This window comes from Cotesia glomerata, linkage group LG4 (assembly GCF_020080835.1).
Source record: "Cotesia glomerata isolate CgM1 linkage group LG4, MPM_Cglom_v2.3, whole genome shotgun sequence".
Lineage (NCBI taxonomy): Eukaryota > Metazoa > Arthropoda > Insecta > Hymenoptera > Braconidae > Cotesia > Cotesia glomerata.
The window spans coordinates 20,301,359-20,315,184 of NC_058161.1; the positions used below are offsets into that span (position 1 = coordinate 20,301,359).

Here is a 13,826-nt window from a genome sequence, read left to right on the forward strand (position 1 = left end):
TACTATATACTTCGTGTGTACCTTACTCACTAACTATACCTCAGGAGTAAACAACATGTTCACAATGTAAATTCACCTTTAACAGGACTACATAATAAAGGTCAGGGCCGTATCATAGGAGTCAACGACCTTACCTACGTAACGAATACACATAAACTGGAGTTTATTACTCAGCGTGCTCTCTATATTGAACTATTTATGACGCCATTGATGACGCGGACTGGCCTTGACATTAATTTTGTCCTGACGTCATCTAATCTACAGCTGAATATTTTCTAAGTCAGCTGAATATTTTCTAAGTCTAAAAATTTCAAGATCGCGTTCATTACTGTTGGGGTAATGCGATTTCCTATACAAAATGTACTGAGCGTCGACCAGGGATGTGGTCAATGTCGAAATCTAAGAATTTAAATAAAAAAAAATAGAAAAATTTGAAAAATTATTTTCTACAAGCGAAACTGTCCGTTATTTTGAACCTTGATTTGTATAATGCAGAAGCGTCTCAAATGTCTTTTTTCAACAGCACTTACGTCGTGTAGTTGTAACCTTCTGTCACTGTTTGGATCTGCTGAGTCCGGATCACGAATAGGGTCAATTCTTATCATAATTACCTCTCGTCAATGTTGTAATCATAAAATCAGTCAACAATGTTCGATACCAATAATTATTAAGATTATTAATGTCGCAAACGGTCTTGCTGATTTGACCTTGGAGTTTAAACTTTCATCAACTCAAAACTTTAATTTTTATGAAACTTACCTTCTATGGGTACATTGGGAACAGTTATGCTGCTTGATACTCAAAAATCTAGCGATATTGCACGCTCGTTTATGAATAACATCCCTTTCAATAAAATCCATTTCGGATTTTATGGAGATCCATTAGTATCTATCTCGTGAAGTATTAAATCCACTCAGAATATAAGTGGCTTAAATTAAAAAAGATTTATAAGACACATATAAAATAACTTTATTTTAAACATAATTATTAGTTGATTCATCCAACCGCAAACCTTACTTCTTAATAACATTGAATTTATTGTCTCTATTCCTCTGCAGTTTACTTATGACATTGTTTATACTTTGAGTAGTACAATCCATGATTACAAATCGACAAAACAACTAATGTGCTATCATTATCATTCTCATTAAAAAAAAAAGCCAGCTGCTGGAGGCCACCTCAAAGAAAGCTTGCCTGAATCTTCTAAACCCTATTTAAAATCTCTTTTTCTTCAGTCAAAGCCATTCCCTCAAACAACAAGTGTCTCTAAAGACTATCACAAAAATATTTCATCTTTACCCTAGTGCCAACCCTAAACACTCAAACAACAGACTTGCGTTTGAAAAGCAAGCAGTATTTCCTAACTCGATTTCTGAACGATTTAATATCAGGTCCACTATTACTGTTGTCTTCTTCTTTTCTATGAATAAATGAGCGTTAGCTGTGGTGCAGTCTTCTTAACGAATTCCTCTTCATCCGAGCTGATCAATTGAACAGACAATTGGCTCTTGATGTGCATAAAAGTCTTAGTTACCGACACTGGTTGTTCTTCCGTCAATTGTTCCAAGCAGATGTCTATCGCACATATCGACACAAGTCTTTCAAAACATTTGGCGCTGTACATCACAATTGGGCTGAGTGCTTTCTTCTTCCCTTTAGCTCCTTCCAAGATACATCCTTCATGTTTCTGGTTCACCATTTTCCAAAAGCATATAAACTGCGTGGAGTGAAAAGGCGCCTGATGATCTGGAACGTCGTGGTATTGATAGTGCATTATCTTCCTTGAACTTTTTTCTTTGTTATTTCTTACCTTCAAGTTTATCTGAGTGTAATATTTATCAATAAGAGTCTTTTTCCATAAAGTATACTTCCCGATATTATATTCAAGGGATGAAGAACTATTCAACCAAGAATGCTTCATTGATCTTCCTTTGTCAAATCGCACGATAACTCTGCTACCAGTCTTCCATATCAAGTCCTAAAATTCCTCAAATGAGATATCAGATTCCGATTCTTTGAACAGAAGAAGAATATATGGCGAGGCTTTCGCCTACCTCCGAAGAGGCCGTTTCCTGGGCTCAAAAGAGCTATACACGCACGTATATCTATCCTACCCTCACATAGGAAATACACAGCCAAGTTTGCTGGCAAGGAAAAACCCTGCCCTCAAGCATTTACGCTATCATAGGACAGATGTGAATTGAGTTGAATTTAATGTCAATCTGTCCTCGTACTCAGCTAACTGTATCAATCCACTCAACGACTGCGTTAGCCTGATCGGTAATATAATGACAACCCGACCAGTTACCAGCAGGGCCCATGCGAGGAGGTACAGGCCTTGCTCAGACGATTCTTTGAACACCATAAACTTCTTTGTGATGTTATTGCCATGGACGAAGCTCGCAGAAGGATCGGGCTTGTTCTTCTTTATTGATGGAACACGGCGCCGTCTTTTAGAGCTTCCATGATAATTTTGGACGCTTTTATTGATATTTATTTATGTTAGGTCTGTTAAGTACACTGGTATCGCGAGTAATGGTTGTATTAAACTGAAACCTAATTAGGTCGTAGTCACCTTATAAAAAACTTTTCAGCATGATATTATTAGAGTTATTGCACGGTAGGATTTGTTAAATATTTCAGGAGAGAGAAGGGATTTGATTTGACACGCGACGAGGAAACATTAATTTTTTCGTGGAAGTTCTAGTGATGGACAAAATTCTTGTCGATTAAAAGGTTATAGTAAAAAATTTGATAAAAAAATCAAAATTTTATCATTTTAGAATATCAACTTTCTTTTATCAAATTTTGACTATTTATTCACTTTCTTATAGCTTATAGAAATTATTAAAAAATTTCTACTGTAATTTATCTCATAAAGAAAAAAAAAAGGTGATAATAAAAATTAAGTAGCCAAAATGAAACTCAAGGCTTAATAAATTGAAACATAATTTTAAGATATCTAAATGTTCAATACGTTGAATCTACGACTTAAATTTTGACTCGACATCAATTTTGCACGGAAAAAAGTAAACTGTAATATTCACTCAGATTCCGGTTAATTTTTATAGTTTCAAACAGTAAAGCGGACATCGGGGTGGCAAAAATATAAATATTACGGAACTTAATGTAGAAAGTATAAAAGCCACAATTTATAATTTAAAATCCGAAATAAGTGAATAGTTGATGTCACTATAGTAAACAACGACTCTTTCATCTTAAAAAAATTACAGTTTCAAACAGTAAAAATTATACTTTTAAAATATACATTTTACCAGTCCAAGCAAGTCAATAATTACAGTTTGATTTTTAGCGTTGCGTTTAAAATTTATCATTTTACTTTGTAAATATTGATGTTGTTTGTATTAGAAATTTACTAACTTTATTTTATACTTTTTACATATCATTGCGATCATTTTTTAGCTACGAAATGATAAATATCTAAGTCTGAATTGTTAATTATTATACTTAAACATTTTAGACATTTACATAGCGAATACTACTGTTTAAAATAGTATTTTCTTCCATGTAAAGAGTAAATTGTAATGTTTAAATGGTAAATATTATAAAGTGAATAGTAAAATCACGATTTTACTGTTTGAAATGGTAATTTTTAGCAGTTGATCATTACTTATTATAAATCGACTGTTATTTATTACAGTTTAATTTTTTCTGTGTGTAAATCATGATTGAATATTTTAGTTAAATTGTTAAATTGATCTTTCCCTTTTCTACTGGATGTTATGACGCCATTGCGCAAATCAATAACATCCGTTGTAGTCCAAAAAAACAGAGTTTAAAATTTATTGATGTATGACAAGAAATAATTTTCCTCAAAACATCAAAGTATTATTATTTATATAATATTCACGTGCGTACACCAAAAATAATTTTAGCACCATAATTTTGATAGAAACAAAGTTTATTACAAGAAACTTAGTCAAATAAACAAAACACCGATTAATATTATAAATGCATTTAATACTTCACTTACATAGTAGGTCCACAATCTAGTGACAATAAATGCGCATCAATTATGCCTAAGTGAGAGCGAAATTCGAAGAAAATTTCTTGATTCGATTTAATGGCAACCAGGAAGAAAACGACGAAACTATGAATAAACATGTAGTGGTTCAAAGTTGAGATGCTGAATCGCCGTTGTTGCCTGGCTTTAAGCACCATTAACGGCACTGACACAGTTGCTGTGTGTACTATTTGGTACAGGCACATATCTGCGACGCAAAATGCAGCTGTTCTTCCGACACCCATATCACCATGGACGACAATTGGACCTGCTGGAAGTTGGTTAGGCATCAATGCTTGCCTGAAATAATACTGGTCTTGCTTGTTGACTGTTAGCAGAAATTCAAGAAACGGTCCTACATCAGGAACGCCAGTTTCTGTCCAGTCAAAGTATTTAAAATGATGGATCATTCTTGATTCTCCACTCGATCTATGAACAATGCTCAACGCTGTGTGCATGTAATGGGATTCCCTCCTAATGCTTTCTTGTTTGATGATAAACTGTTTCAATATCGTATGATCTTGGGTCACGCAGAAATACCGGAGGCTTGTAGGTTGTGATTCTTGCTTGGTACCATTCAGCATCACGATGATCCGAGAGTTTTCCTGCCAGACCATGCTCCAAAAATCATCGAAAGTTGTTGGCATTGGTTCTTGCGTCGCTATAAATTTACATTTTCCGTCAAATCCAGCCATATAATTGGCATTGATGTAGTCCGAGTCGTTGTTGGATTTGAGCACCACCCGAGAAATGTCCCAACATGGATAGTCCAGACTTTGGTTTTTCCTTTTGTTTTTCGGTAAGTAAAAATTATCACTAGTACTCGTTATAGGTACATTGATAATTTCCAGGTGTTCTTGAATGATTATTTCCATGCATTTCGGGTTTCGTGCTCGTTGTATATAATCACAAACTCGAAGAAACATTGAGAGATTGGTAGCCATTCTCGCGAAAGTTAATTCAAAAGTATGCATCGAAAATTCCAGCAGGAGTGCGATCGCAACAAAGTATCCCGTTATACTAACTTCGTAACAATAGAAGCTAGGTATTTTCAGTTTGATAGTGAGCTTTAGTCATTAATTATAGCATTTTGTAGTTTGTAGCCAATATTTTTCATACATTTTCCTCATGATTATGATAAGTAGTCTCATATCGCTAACAATAATAAACTTCAACTATTAATAAGTATTTGGTCAAGCCAAAAGTTTAATAACAACATAATCTATTGACTGTCGGTGGACATGATTAAAAATGCGCACTTTCATCTAAGCGATGACAGAATAATCGTTTGTATAACTTACAGTTCGGTGGCATAGTTGCTAGAAAATAAACTATCACATTATTGACAAAATTATAATGGTCTAAAGACTCGAAGCTTAAACGTCTCTGTCGTCTAATACCAAATACAACGGCTGGTATCGATATACTTGCTAAGTTGACTAATTGAAACATACAGATATCCACAGCACAAAACGTTGGAGCTCTCCCGATGCCAGTGGTACTGTAGACAACTATTGGACGCGGCGGACTCATCGAGCCGGGTTTAATGTAATACTGGTGCCTCTCATTTACTACTATTATAAAAATGATAAGCGTTAATATGTCAGTAACACCTTCTTTTGGCCAACTCAGGTATTTGAAACAATGAACAGTTCTTGATCGCATGATTTTAATATTAAATACATTCATAACCATTTCAAAATAATCATTTTGCAAAGCGATACTTTTTACGGTGACTGTAAATCCTTTTAATTCGGAACAGTCACTTACAGTGGGCACTGCAGGTGCGTCGGCACCATTCAACATCACAATAACCCTAGTACCAGTCTGCCAAACCATGCTCCAGTAGTCCTCGAGTGTGTTGTCCATTGGTTCTTGGGTCACTATAAATTTCCAGACTTGATCAAAACCATCAACATAGTTCGCATGGATGTAGTCAGATCCCCGTTTTTTTAAACGAACCCTAGTATTATCCCAACATTCGATGTTTTGATACCGATTCTTCTTAATATTTTCCCACTTCTTACATCCTTCACAAAGACCTACTATCTGCATATTGAGAATGGCATAGTGCTCTCGAAAAGTCTTTTCGACGTATCTTGGTCCTGATTTGGCTACTTGCTCAAAAAAATGGCAGCTGTGGTGCGTCTCAAAGAGGCGTTGAGCCATTGTGAAGAAAAACTTTTAGCTTCGATGCACAGAGAAGACTGAATAGACTGTGCAACAAGTCCAGTTGATTTCTTTTATATAATTTCTCTTATCATCAATTATCGCAGTATTTCGTTAACTGTCAATGCCTTTTGACCACAATCAAGATAAACTTTAGTCACAATATGTTTACTGTTAACACATTACTAGATTTAATAACAGAAAATAGTTTTTAATAAATCCGAACAAAAACAGTTTCACTGTAAAAAAAATCGCGCCAAGTCCACGTTCATAAGACTATTAAGAAAAAAAAAATTTTTTTTTTCTTTACAAAAAGATATAAAATAGAAAAATTAAAAAATCCAAGTAACCGATATGATTGTATATGATTTTCAGAAATTAAAAAAAATTTTGTTGTAAATTTAAAAATTAAAAAAAAAATTTTGGAACGTATTTAGTGTGCGTGGTTGCAAAATATTTTACTTTTAATCAAATTCGTAAAATCTATTTACTATGACTTTAAAAAAATTGAAATACACAATGACGCACACCAAGTACGTTCCAAAATTTTTTTCTTAATTTTTAAATTTACAACAAAATTTTTTTTAATCTCCGAAAATTATATACAATCATATCGGTTACTTGGATTTTTTAATTTTTCTATTTTATATCTTTTTGTAAAGAAAAAAAAAAAATTTTTTTTTTCTTAATAGTCTTATGAACGTGGACTTGGCGCGATTTTTTTACAGTGAAACTGTTTTTGTTCGGATTTCAGTATTTTTTGTAATCATAATAAAAATTTGCAATTGGTACTAACTTAAATCTCAAGTTGGCTGCATTTTTATAGCAAACTATCCCCTTGAAGCTACAGTTTATGTAAAAATAATTACAGCGCACCCTGGCGGGTGTAGATGCAAGCTGTGAAATTTATTTTTTTAACTGTAGTTTCCCATCTATTGGAGGATTACCATGCATTCTCGAATTACTTAGTCTGTGGCATGTCACTTTTTACATCGAAAAAAAGTCAGGATCGAAATTTTTGAGCTTGCTATAGTTTGTGCTGATAAAATTTAATAATTTCAAGTAAATTAATGGTTATAATTGAATATAATTAATTGATATCAGTAAAATAAAGTATGAATTACTGTTATAATATAAAATTCAGGAACAAGAAGTACCGTCGAATTAAATAAAATTTTGCAACCTCGAAATACCGTTCTGCTTACAGTAAATACACTCGGTAGTCTGGCGCTCCGTTTACAACGGATTTGAACGGAACTTGGCGCCAGATTCTACCGAATCTGTGGATCTCTTATGAAGTGAACTTAACAAGACTTGTCCTTAGACACAGATAACGTTTCAAACTTTAATATTGTGCTTTGATAGTCAGCTATTGGATGGAATTTACGTTTATCAGTTTGTGGTTTTTCCATGTCATCAGACTGAAATAGCCTACTGTGTGGCTTGGTTACAGTCCTTGTTATTCAAAATTTAATAATTATTTTACATAAGTAGCTTATCAAATGTGCGTCAAGTTAGAAGGAAAATATGCTATTTGTAAGCAGAGGTTCAAAATAGCAACCTATAAGTTGATTTTAGGATACTTAAATTCAGTTTTTCTTCAAATAAAATTATTATCACACAGTACGAACATTTATTTATAACAGACACAACAAAAGAAAACAAATCACATTGATATATTTTTGATTGCAGACCGTACCAAGTAGTCAGTGAAAAACATGTGAAATTTAATTACATATCAATACATCTTACACACTCGGTGACACATATATCAACGTCTTAACTAGACTACCTACGCATTCAACGGCGACATACTGTCTGGTGCGTTAGTAACATTACCAATGTAATTTATTAACTCAAATGAAGATAAATACTTTTTCCGTCTTCAAGAGCTTCCGGTTTAGTATCGTAAATTTTACTGTATTTAACATCAAAGATGCCCTAATTTGCAAGCTTTCAATAGTCCGAGATGTCAAGGCTAATTAAACTGAATTATAGGGTTATGGCAGTTTAGGCAATAAAAAAAAACATGATCTTGTTGTTATATATGGCGCAACAGAATTCGCTGACAAGTATTCATTCAGGTCAACTTTCATCAGATGAGTTCTAGAATTCACATCTTGACGTATGCATGTACGGAAGCGCCAGGATATCTTAAACATTGAACCACTTTTAGAACCATGTGAAACATTAATAAGGTAATAAGTAAGTGTGATTGAAAGCCACATGCTGAATTTGTCATTTATCGACAAGTGTTAAAGAGGAGAGTAGAAAAGGAATTTTTGGTTGACACGAAAAATAATTTTGTTAACCACCATTCAGTTACCCGATAAAGGATGGCTTATCAACATTTTTTTGCACACTTAAAAAGTAATGTAGCACTTCATAAATGAACGAGTACTGCTTGAAACTCATAACACCAGCATAACGGTGCTCGCGTACATTAAAAACCACTTTGGGTACACAAATTTTGGCGGTTTTCACGAGTTGGTTCAAGCAGATGTCCACTGCGCAGAAGGTTCCAGTTCTGCCGATGCCAGCGCTGCAGTGTACCACCACCGGGCAGAGCAACGCATCCTTTGGTTCAAATAGGCCCATGTAGACTCGACGTACTCTATCGATCATGTTGATGAACTGCACAAACCACTGCAAGTCGGAGGAAGTGTTGTATTCAAACCAATTCCTGCACTGAAAGTGACTTAGTTTCCTCGATGTCTTCAAGGATTTATTCGTGATTTCGATCAGTGTCCGGACGTAATCAGCCCGAGCTGTGACTTTAAGAGTTTTGATGCGGAATTCGTCCATGTCCAGTGACCCATTTTCTCTGGGGCACCAATACTGATAACATTTTTCTCCACTGCTAACTTTAGTTGGAGTTAACATCACGATCACATAACAATTCTGCTGCCACACGAGCCTCCAGAAGTCTGCAGTGGTGTTCGCCAAGGGATCTTGAGTGGCGATGAACTTCTTCGGCTCTTCAAAGCCATCGATCCAATTCGCGTGGATGTAATCCGATCTTCCTTTAGTATCTAGCACGACGCGTGAATGCTCCCAGCACGGAATGTCCAAGTATCGGTTTTTTGGTTCATTCTCGGGCTTCATGAAGCTGGTGATTGTTCTATCGATCGGCCGAGTCACAATGCTGTAGTACTCATCTCGTATGAGCTTGAAACAATTCAATTGGGTTCTTCTTTTCAAAAAGTCTTTTGCGGAAACTTCAGCAACGCATCGGCTGTCCATTGTGAAATTATCTTGAATGGAAACAGAGCTTCAGAGGAGTGGCTAAGACGATACTGATCGTGAAACTGAAAACTATTATGGTTTTGTGCTATTAATAGCCTTGAAAATAATATACTTAGCTTTTATTTAATGTATGGTTCATACTCAAAAGATTATTTATGCCTAGTAGTAATCTTTTACTATTAGTTTTATAGGGGATCATATTTTACGATGGGATTTGAAAGAAACATATCATTAGATATTAAAGATGGATTTACGCGAGCTAATATATTTTATTACTTTTGCCTACTGGAAAAGTTTAAACAGAGTACTAGTTTCAATTTTAGAATCGATGACGCATGTATGTTACCCACTTTCTAAATTCGCTTTTTTGATACATGTATAACACTTATAACACAGGTTTTTGGCTTGTGGTTTTCTGCTTTAAGTATGCTTTTTTGGTATAGAATCTTCAAAAGTTTGAAAAAAATGTACATTAATAAAAGAATTTGTTAGGAAGTAATAAATTGATATTTAAAAATTTTGTTCTAACCATTTTAGGAATGAAAAATATTGTTTATTGTATAAATCTTTATATTTTTAATGTTAACAAAGTTTATTTACTATCAAGAAATATTTATTAAAAACAATACAAAGTTCAAAATAAGCAATCAATCATCTGGAATCTAGTTAAAAAATTCACAATAAAAAATAAGGATCAATTTAATTATAGACGCATGAGAACAATATGATTTATAAGCTGGTATTTTAGCATTGAACAACAACGTACGCATTAAAATATTTCGAAAAATTGACAATGAAAAATCTAAAAGTGGATTTCAAAATCGAAATAGAAAATTTATTATTTAACTATACTTAACTCAATTATGTGCAAGTGGTGTAGTAAGTAAATGACAATTTAGTTGTTTAAAAATTCGATAACGGCAGTGGACACATTATCTTCTTAACATAGACGCCAAGTAATTGGTAACACAAGACATAGTTATCTAAATGGATCGTAAATCCGTATTTTTGCTGGCGAATTTTTTTAAGAACACTGGGCAGTGACAGGGTCCCAGTTTTGTCAAATTGCGCAGCACATACATCAAATACGCAAAACAGCGCAGAGCTACCAATCCCGTCGAGGCATTGAACAATTATAGGAGCGATTTTCTTATCAGCCGTTTGTCTCTCTAACTGAAGGCACATGTCTTTGATATTGCAATAAAAATCTATGAATGCATCCGGCTTGTGAGAAAAGTTATCCTCCGGCCAAGCGGTGTATTGATAATGCGATATTTTTTGCACCCGGCCAAACTTGTCGGTCAGACTTAACAAAGTTAAATTATAATGTGGCTTGATACTAATTTTCAGGGTCTTAATTCTAAACTTATCCCTAACTTTCACACAGCCCTCCTTTGAGGACCAGTATTGGTAACACTTCTTATCACTTAATCGACTGATCAACACTATAATTTGGACTTTGTAATTTGACACCGATTGCCAAAATTTGTCGCAGTCATCTTGTTGCAAACTTTTGATGCAAATGTACTTCCGCTCGAAATCATAACCATCGACGAAACTTGCGTCAAGGACTGTCCCATCATTCCTGAGCTTGATGCAACTTTCAAGATAGCGCGTAAGATGCATACCAAGTTCCTTTTTACACTTATTCTCATTCTGAGCTGACGCAATGTTTCCCTCTTTTTCGTGCTTAGGGACTATTGCGTAATATTCCTTCATGATTCTGGTTAGTGAATCAGGTTTGTTTATAAAGCTTAGAAAATCACTGGCATTGATATCTACAGCGGAGTTTGTTGCCATTTTTCGAAGTGTTGTTTTCTATCGAACTTAACTAAGTTCAACTATTGTTGATAACTTGAGGATAGAACTTTTCGAACTAATTTCCATTTCACGGTGTTGGAACTTATATATCCACCGCCGTGCCTATTAATAATCAATTACCTTAATAATCAATTACCTTAATAATCAATTACCTTAATAATCAATTACCTTAATAATCAATTACCTTAATCCAACCGTTCTCTTGCGACGCATTTATCAGAAGGTAAACATCGCAATCAATGGGTTTGACCATAAATTACATACTATTACATTATAAATTTAAACCAGTTATTGTAGCTTTGGGATTAACGTGACTTATGTAGCTTTTTAAAAAGCAATTAAGTCCAGTCAATAAATATTCCATTAACTATTCTTCAGAACGCTTGAAGCGGAATTTAGAATCGATGTTAAAATATTGCACTAAAATTAAACACTTGCATTCACAATGTGCCTAACTTGATCTATATTCATTACTTTGTTCGGTCATTGCACTTTTGATTACTAGAAGTTACCTCCATTAGAATTCAATTTATTTTTAGCTCTTCACTTCATAATAAATCTCATTCAAATCCCAAACTAACACAATTAAAACCTGCAATGATAATTAATTTTGTATTATTTAATTCACAACATACACTTTATACAACCATAGACACTAAATTTGTCCTCACAAGTATCATAAAACTACTCTTCATTATTATGTCAATATATTATCATTCCTTTGTCTTATCGCAACCCGCGGGAACTCCAGATAGGTGTTGCTAAATTGGAATGAAGCCAATTTACGGGTTCACCTGGTCATCGGATTTCCCCATAACTATCCCAATAACTATCAGTCGATGTTTATTTTCAATGTAGCATAACAACAGTCTAACATTTTCCTTCAACGTAAATAGAAGGTATTACATCATGTACCTATTTCACTTACAAGTAGGCAACAACTTCATTCTGCTCCAGCATACAAATAACAAAAGAACTACGTTAAAAGATTGCATAATGATATCTTATTACAGCAGTGTGTTTTATCGAGTGAGTTCCGTTCCTTTCATCTAGATATTTTTGGCTGAGCCCCATTTACCCTAACACATACATATGAATAGCTTGATAGTAGAAACTATAGTCATCTGCATTATAATTCAAGCAGTTGTGCTCTTGCTGTGTTATTTTTCGAAAAACGTTTGCCACTGAAAGCGCACCTGTGTATTTGAATTGAGTAACACAAATATCGAGGATACAATATACTGTGGAAAAACTGCTACTATCGTTGCAATGAACGAGAACAGCTCCGGACTTCCATTCAGCTGATTGTTTCTTCTTAGAAATAGTGTACGTGTCGTTCAGACTGCACACGAAAGACAAAAATATAAACGGATCATCTGGATTGTTATCAATTGGCGATGCAATGTAATGATAGTGTCAAATTTCACGCTCGCGGTTCTTTTGGTCAGACAAGAGTAACAATGTTGCAATGAAACGGGCGCTCTTGATGACCATCAAAGTTTTAATTCTAAAACCTCCACACTCTATCTCACTTTCTTCTCTGGAACTCCAATACTGACAGCTTTCTTCCTTTCTGCTTCGAGATATCTTCACGATGGTATTAACTTCACGGCACCAGGCTAATTCCCAAAATTTATCGTGGTTTTCTGCTTTTGGGTCGCTTATACAAATATACTTTTACTGTCCGTCATACGGGTCATAGACGTCTATAAAATCGGCTCTGGGGTACCTTTTCATGCAGCAGAGAAATCGGTGTAACAGCTGTCGGCACCCTTTGTTGTCAGGCTCATCATCAGACACCTCGCAAATTTTCCGGTTCTGTTCAATGAGGTAGTATTCTAGACGGATAAGGTCCAACGAGTCTAAACTGTCCATAAAAAGTAAGAAGTCAATGGCAGATAGCTCTTCGAATTCGTTACGCATTTTCGCTCACTTATAGTCAACCCAAAACTAATATTGCACTTGTCTTTTAATTTTATTTTAAAAGCACCAATGGATCCTCACTTAAAGGTAGCTCGTATTATACCAGTACTTTTATGGTCTGAATCATAGGATATAAAGATAAGCCTCATTAATTAATAAAGTCAATAGAAAGTTAATAGTCACATGCTGCGAATACCCTTGATACTACAGTGGTGAATGCATAAAGCTTGCGATAAATTTATGAACATAACTATAAGGTGATAAAATATCTCATAGCTCAACTATAAACTATACGATACTTAGAGAATATAAATTTAATATACATAATGAAATAGTTTTAAATACACCAGAGACTAACGTTTTGAAAATATACTCTTCTCGTGCGGATCTCAAATTTTTAGTTTAATGATAATGACTTTTAGTACTTTAGAGACGCTTTTTACGAGCGCTCGTAAATACTTTTCAAAACACGCCACGTAATTCAATATGGAAGGAATCATAAAAACTTTTATTACATTTCTAAAGGCTAATTTCAACTGAAAATATCAAAACACGGAGAAATTATAGTTGATGGCTTAGAAAAATGATAGCAAATCGAATGTTATTAAATTTATCTGCGAAAGTGGACCATTGAATAGAAGCT

The 13,826-nt window shown here is 34.4% G+C and overlaps 3 protein-coding genes and 1 pseudogene across 3 annotated transcripts; all 4 read right to left on the reverse strand.

Annotated features, from left to right (window-relative positions):
- Positions 1–1,342: 1,342 nt before the first annotated feature.
- LOC123263862 (tyrosine-protein phosphatase non-receptor type 9-like) lies at positions 1,343–2,016 on the reverse strand. The gene has a single exon (XM_044726899.1). It carries the CDS (start codon positions 1,919–1,921, stop codon positions 1,421–1,423), a length of 501 nt encoding a protein of 166 aa, XP_044582834.1. The 5' UTR covers positions 1,922–2,016; the 3' UTR covers positions 1,343–1,420.
- A 1,932-nt stretch (positions 2,017–3,948) lies between these two features.
- Positions 3,949–6,193, reverse strand: LOC123263870 (annotated as a pseudogene).
- A 2,146-nt stretch (positions 6,194–8,339) lies between these two features.
- On the reverse strand, positions 8,340–9,640 carry LOC123263845 (tyrosine-protein phosphatase non-receptor type 9-like). Its single transcript, XM_044726878.1, has one exon. It carries the CDS (start codon positions 9,434–9,436, stop codon positions 8,516–8,518), a length of 921 nt encoding a protein of 306 aa, XP_044582813.1. The 5' UTR covers positions 9,437–9,640; the 3' UTR covers positions 8,340–8,515.
- Positions 9,641–10,269: 629 nt separating this feature from the next.
- Positions 10,270–11,366, reverse strand: LOC123263848 (tyrosine-protein phosphatase non-receptor type 2-like). Its single transcript, XM_044726883.1, has one exon. The coding sequence runs from the start codon at positions 11,237–11,239 to the stop codon at positions 10,343–10,345; it is 897 nt and encodes a 298-aa protein (XP_044582818.1). The 5' UTR covers positions 11,240–11,366; the 3' UTR covers positions 10,270–10,342.
- Between the last annotated feature and the right edge of the window lie 2,460 nt (positions 11,367–13,826).

Bases quoted from the DNA above. Each gene is read 5' to 3' on its own strand.
- LOC123263862 (XM_044726899.1), bottom strand. From the start codon at position 1,921: ATGAAGCATTCTTGGTTGAATAGTTCTTCATCCCTTGAATATAATATC.
- LOC123263845 (XM_044726878.1), bottom strand. From the start codon at position 9,436: ATGGACAGCCGATGCGTTGCTGAAGTTTCCGCAAAAGACTTTTTGAAA.
- LOC123263848 (XM_044726883.1), bottom strand. From the start codon at position 11,239: ATGGCAACAAACTCCGCTGTAGATATCAATGCCAGTGATTTTCTAAGC.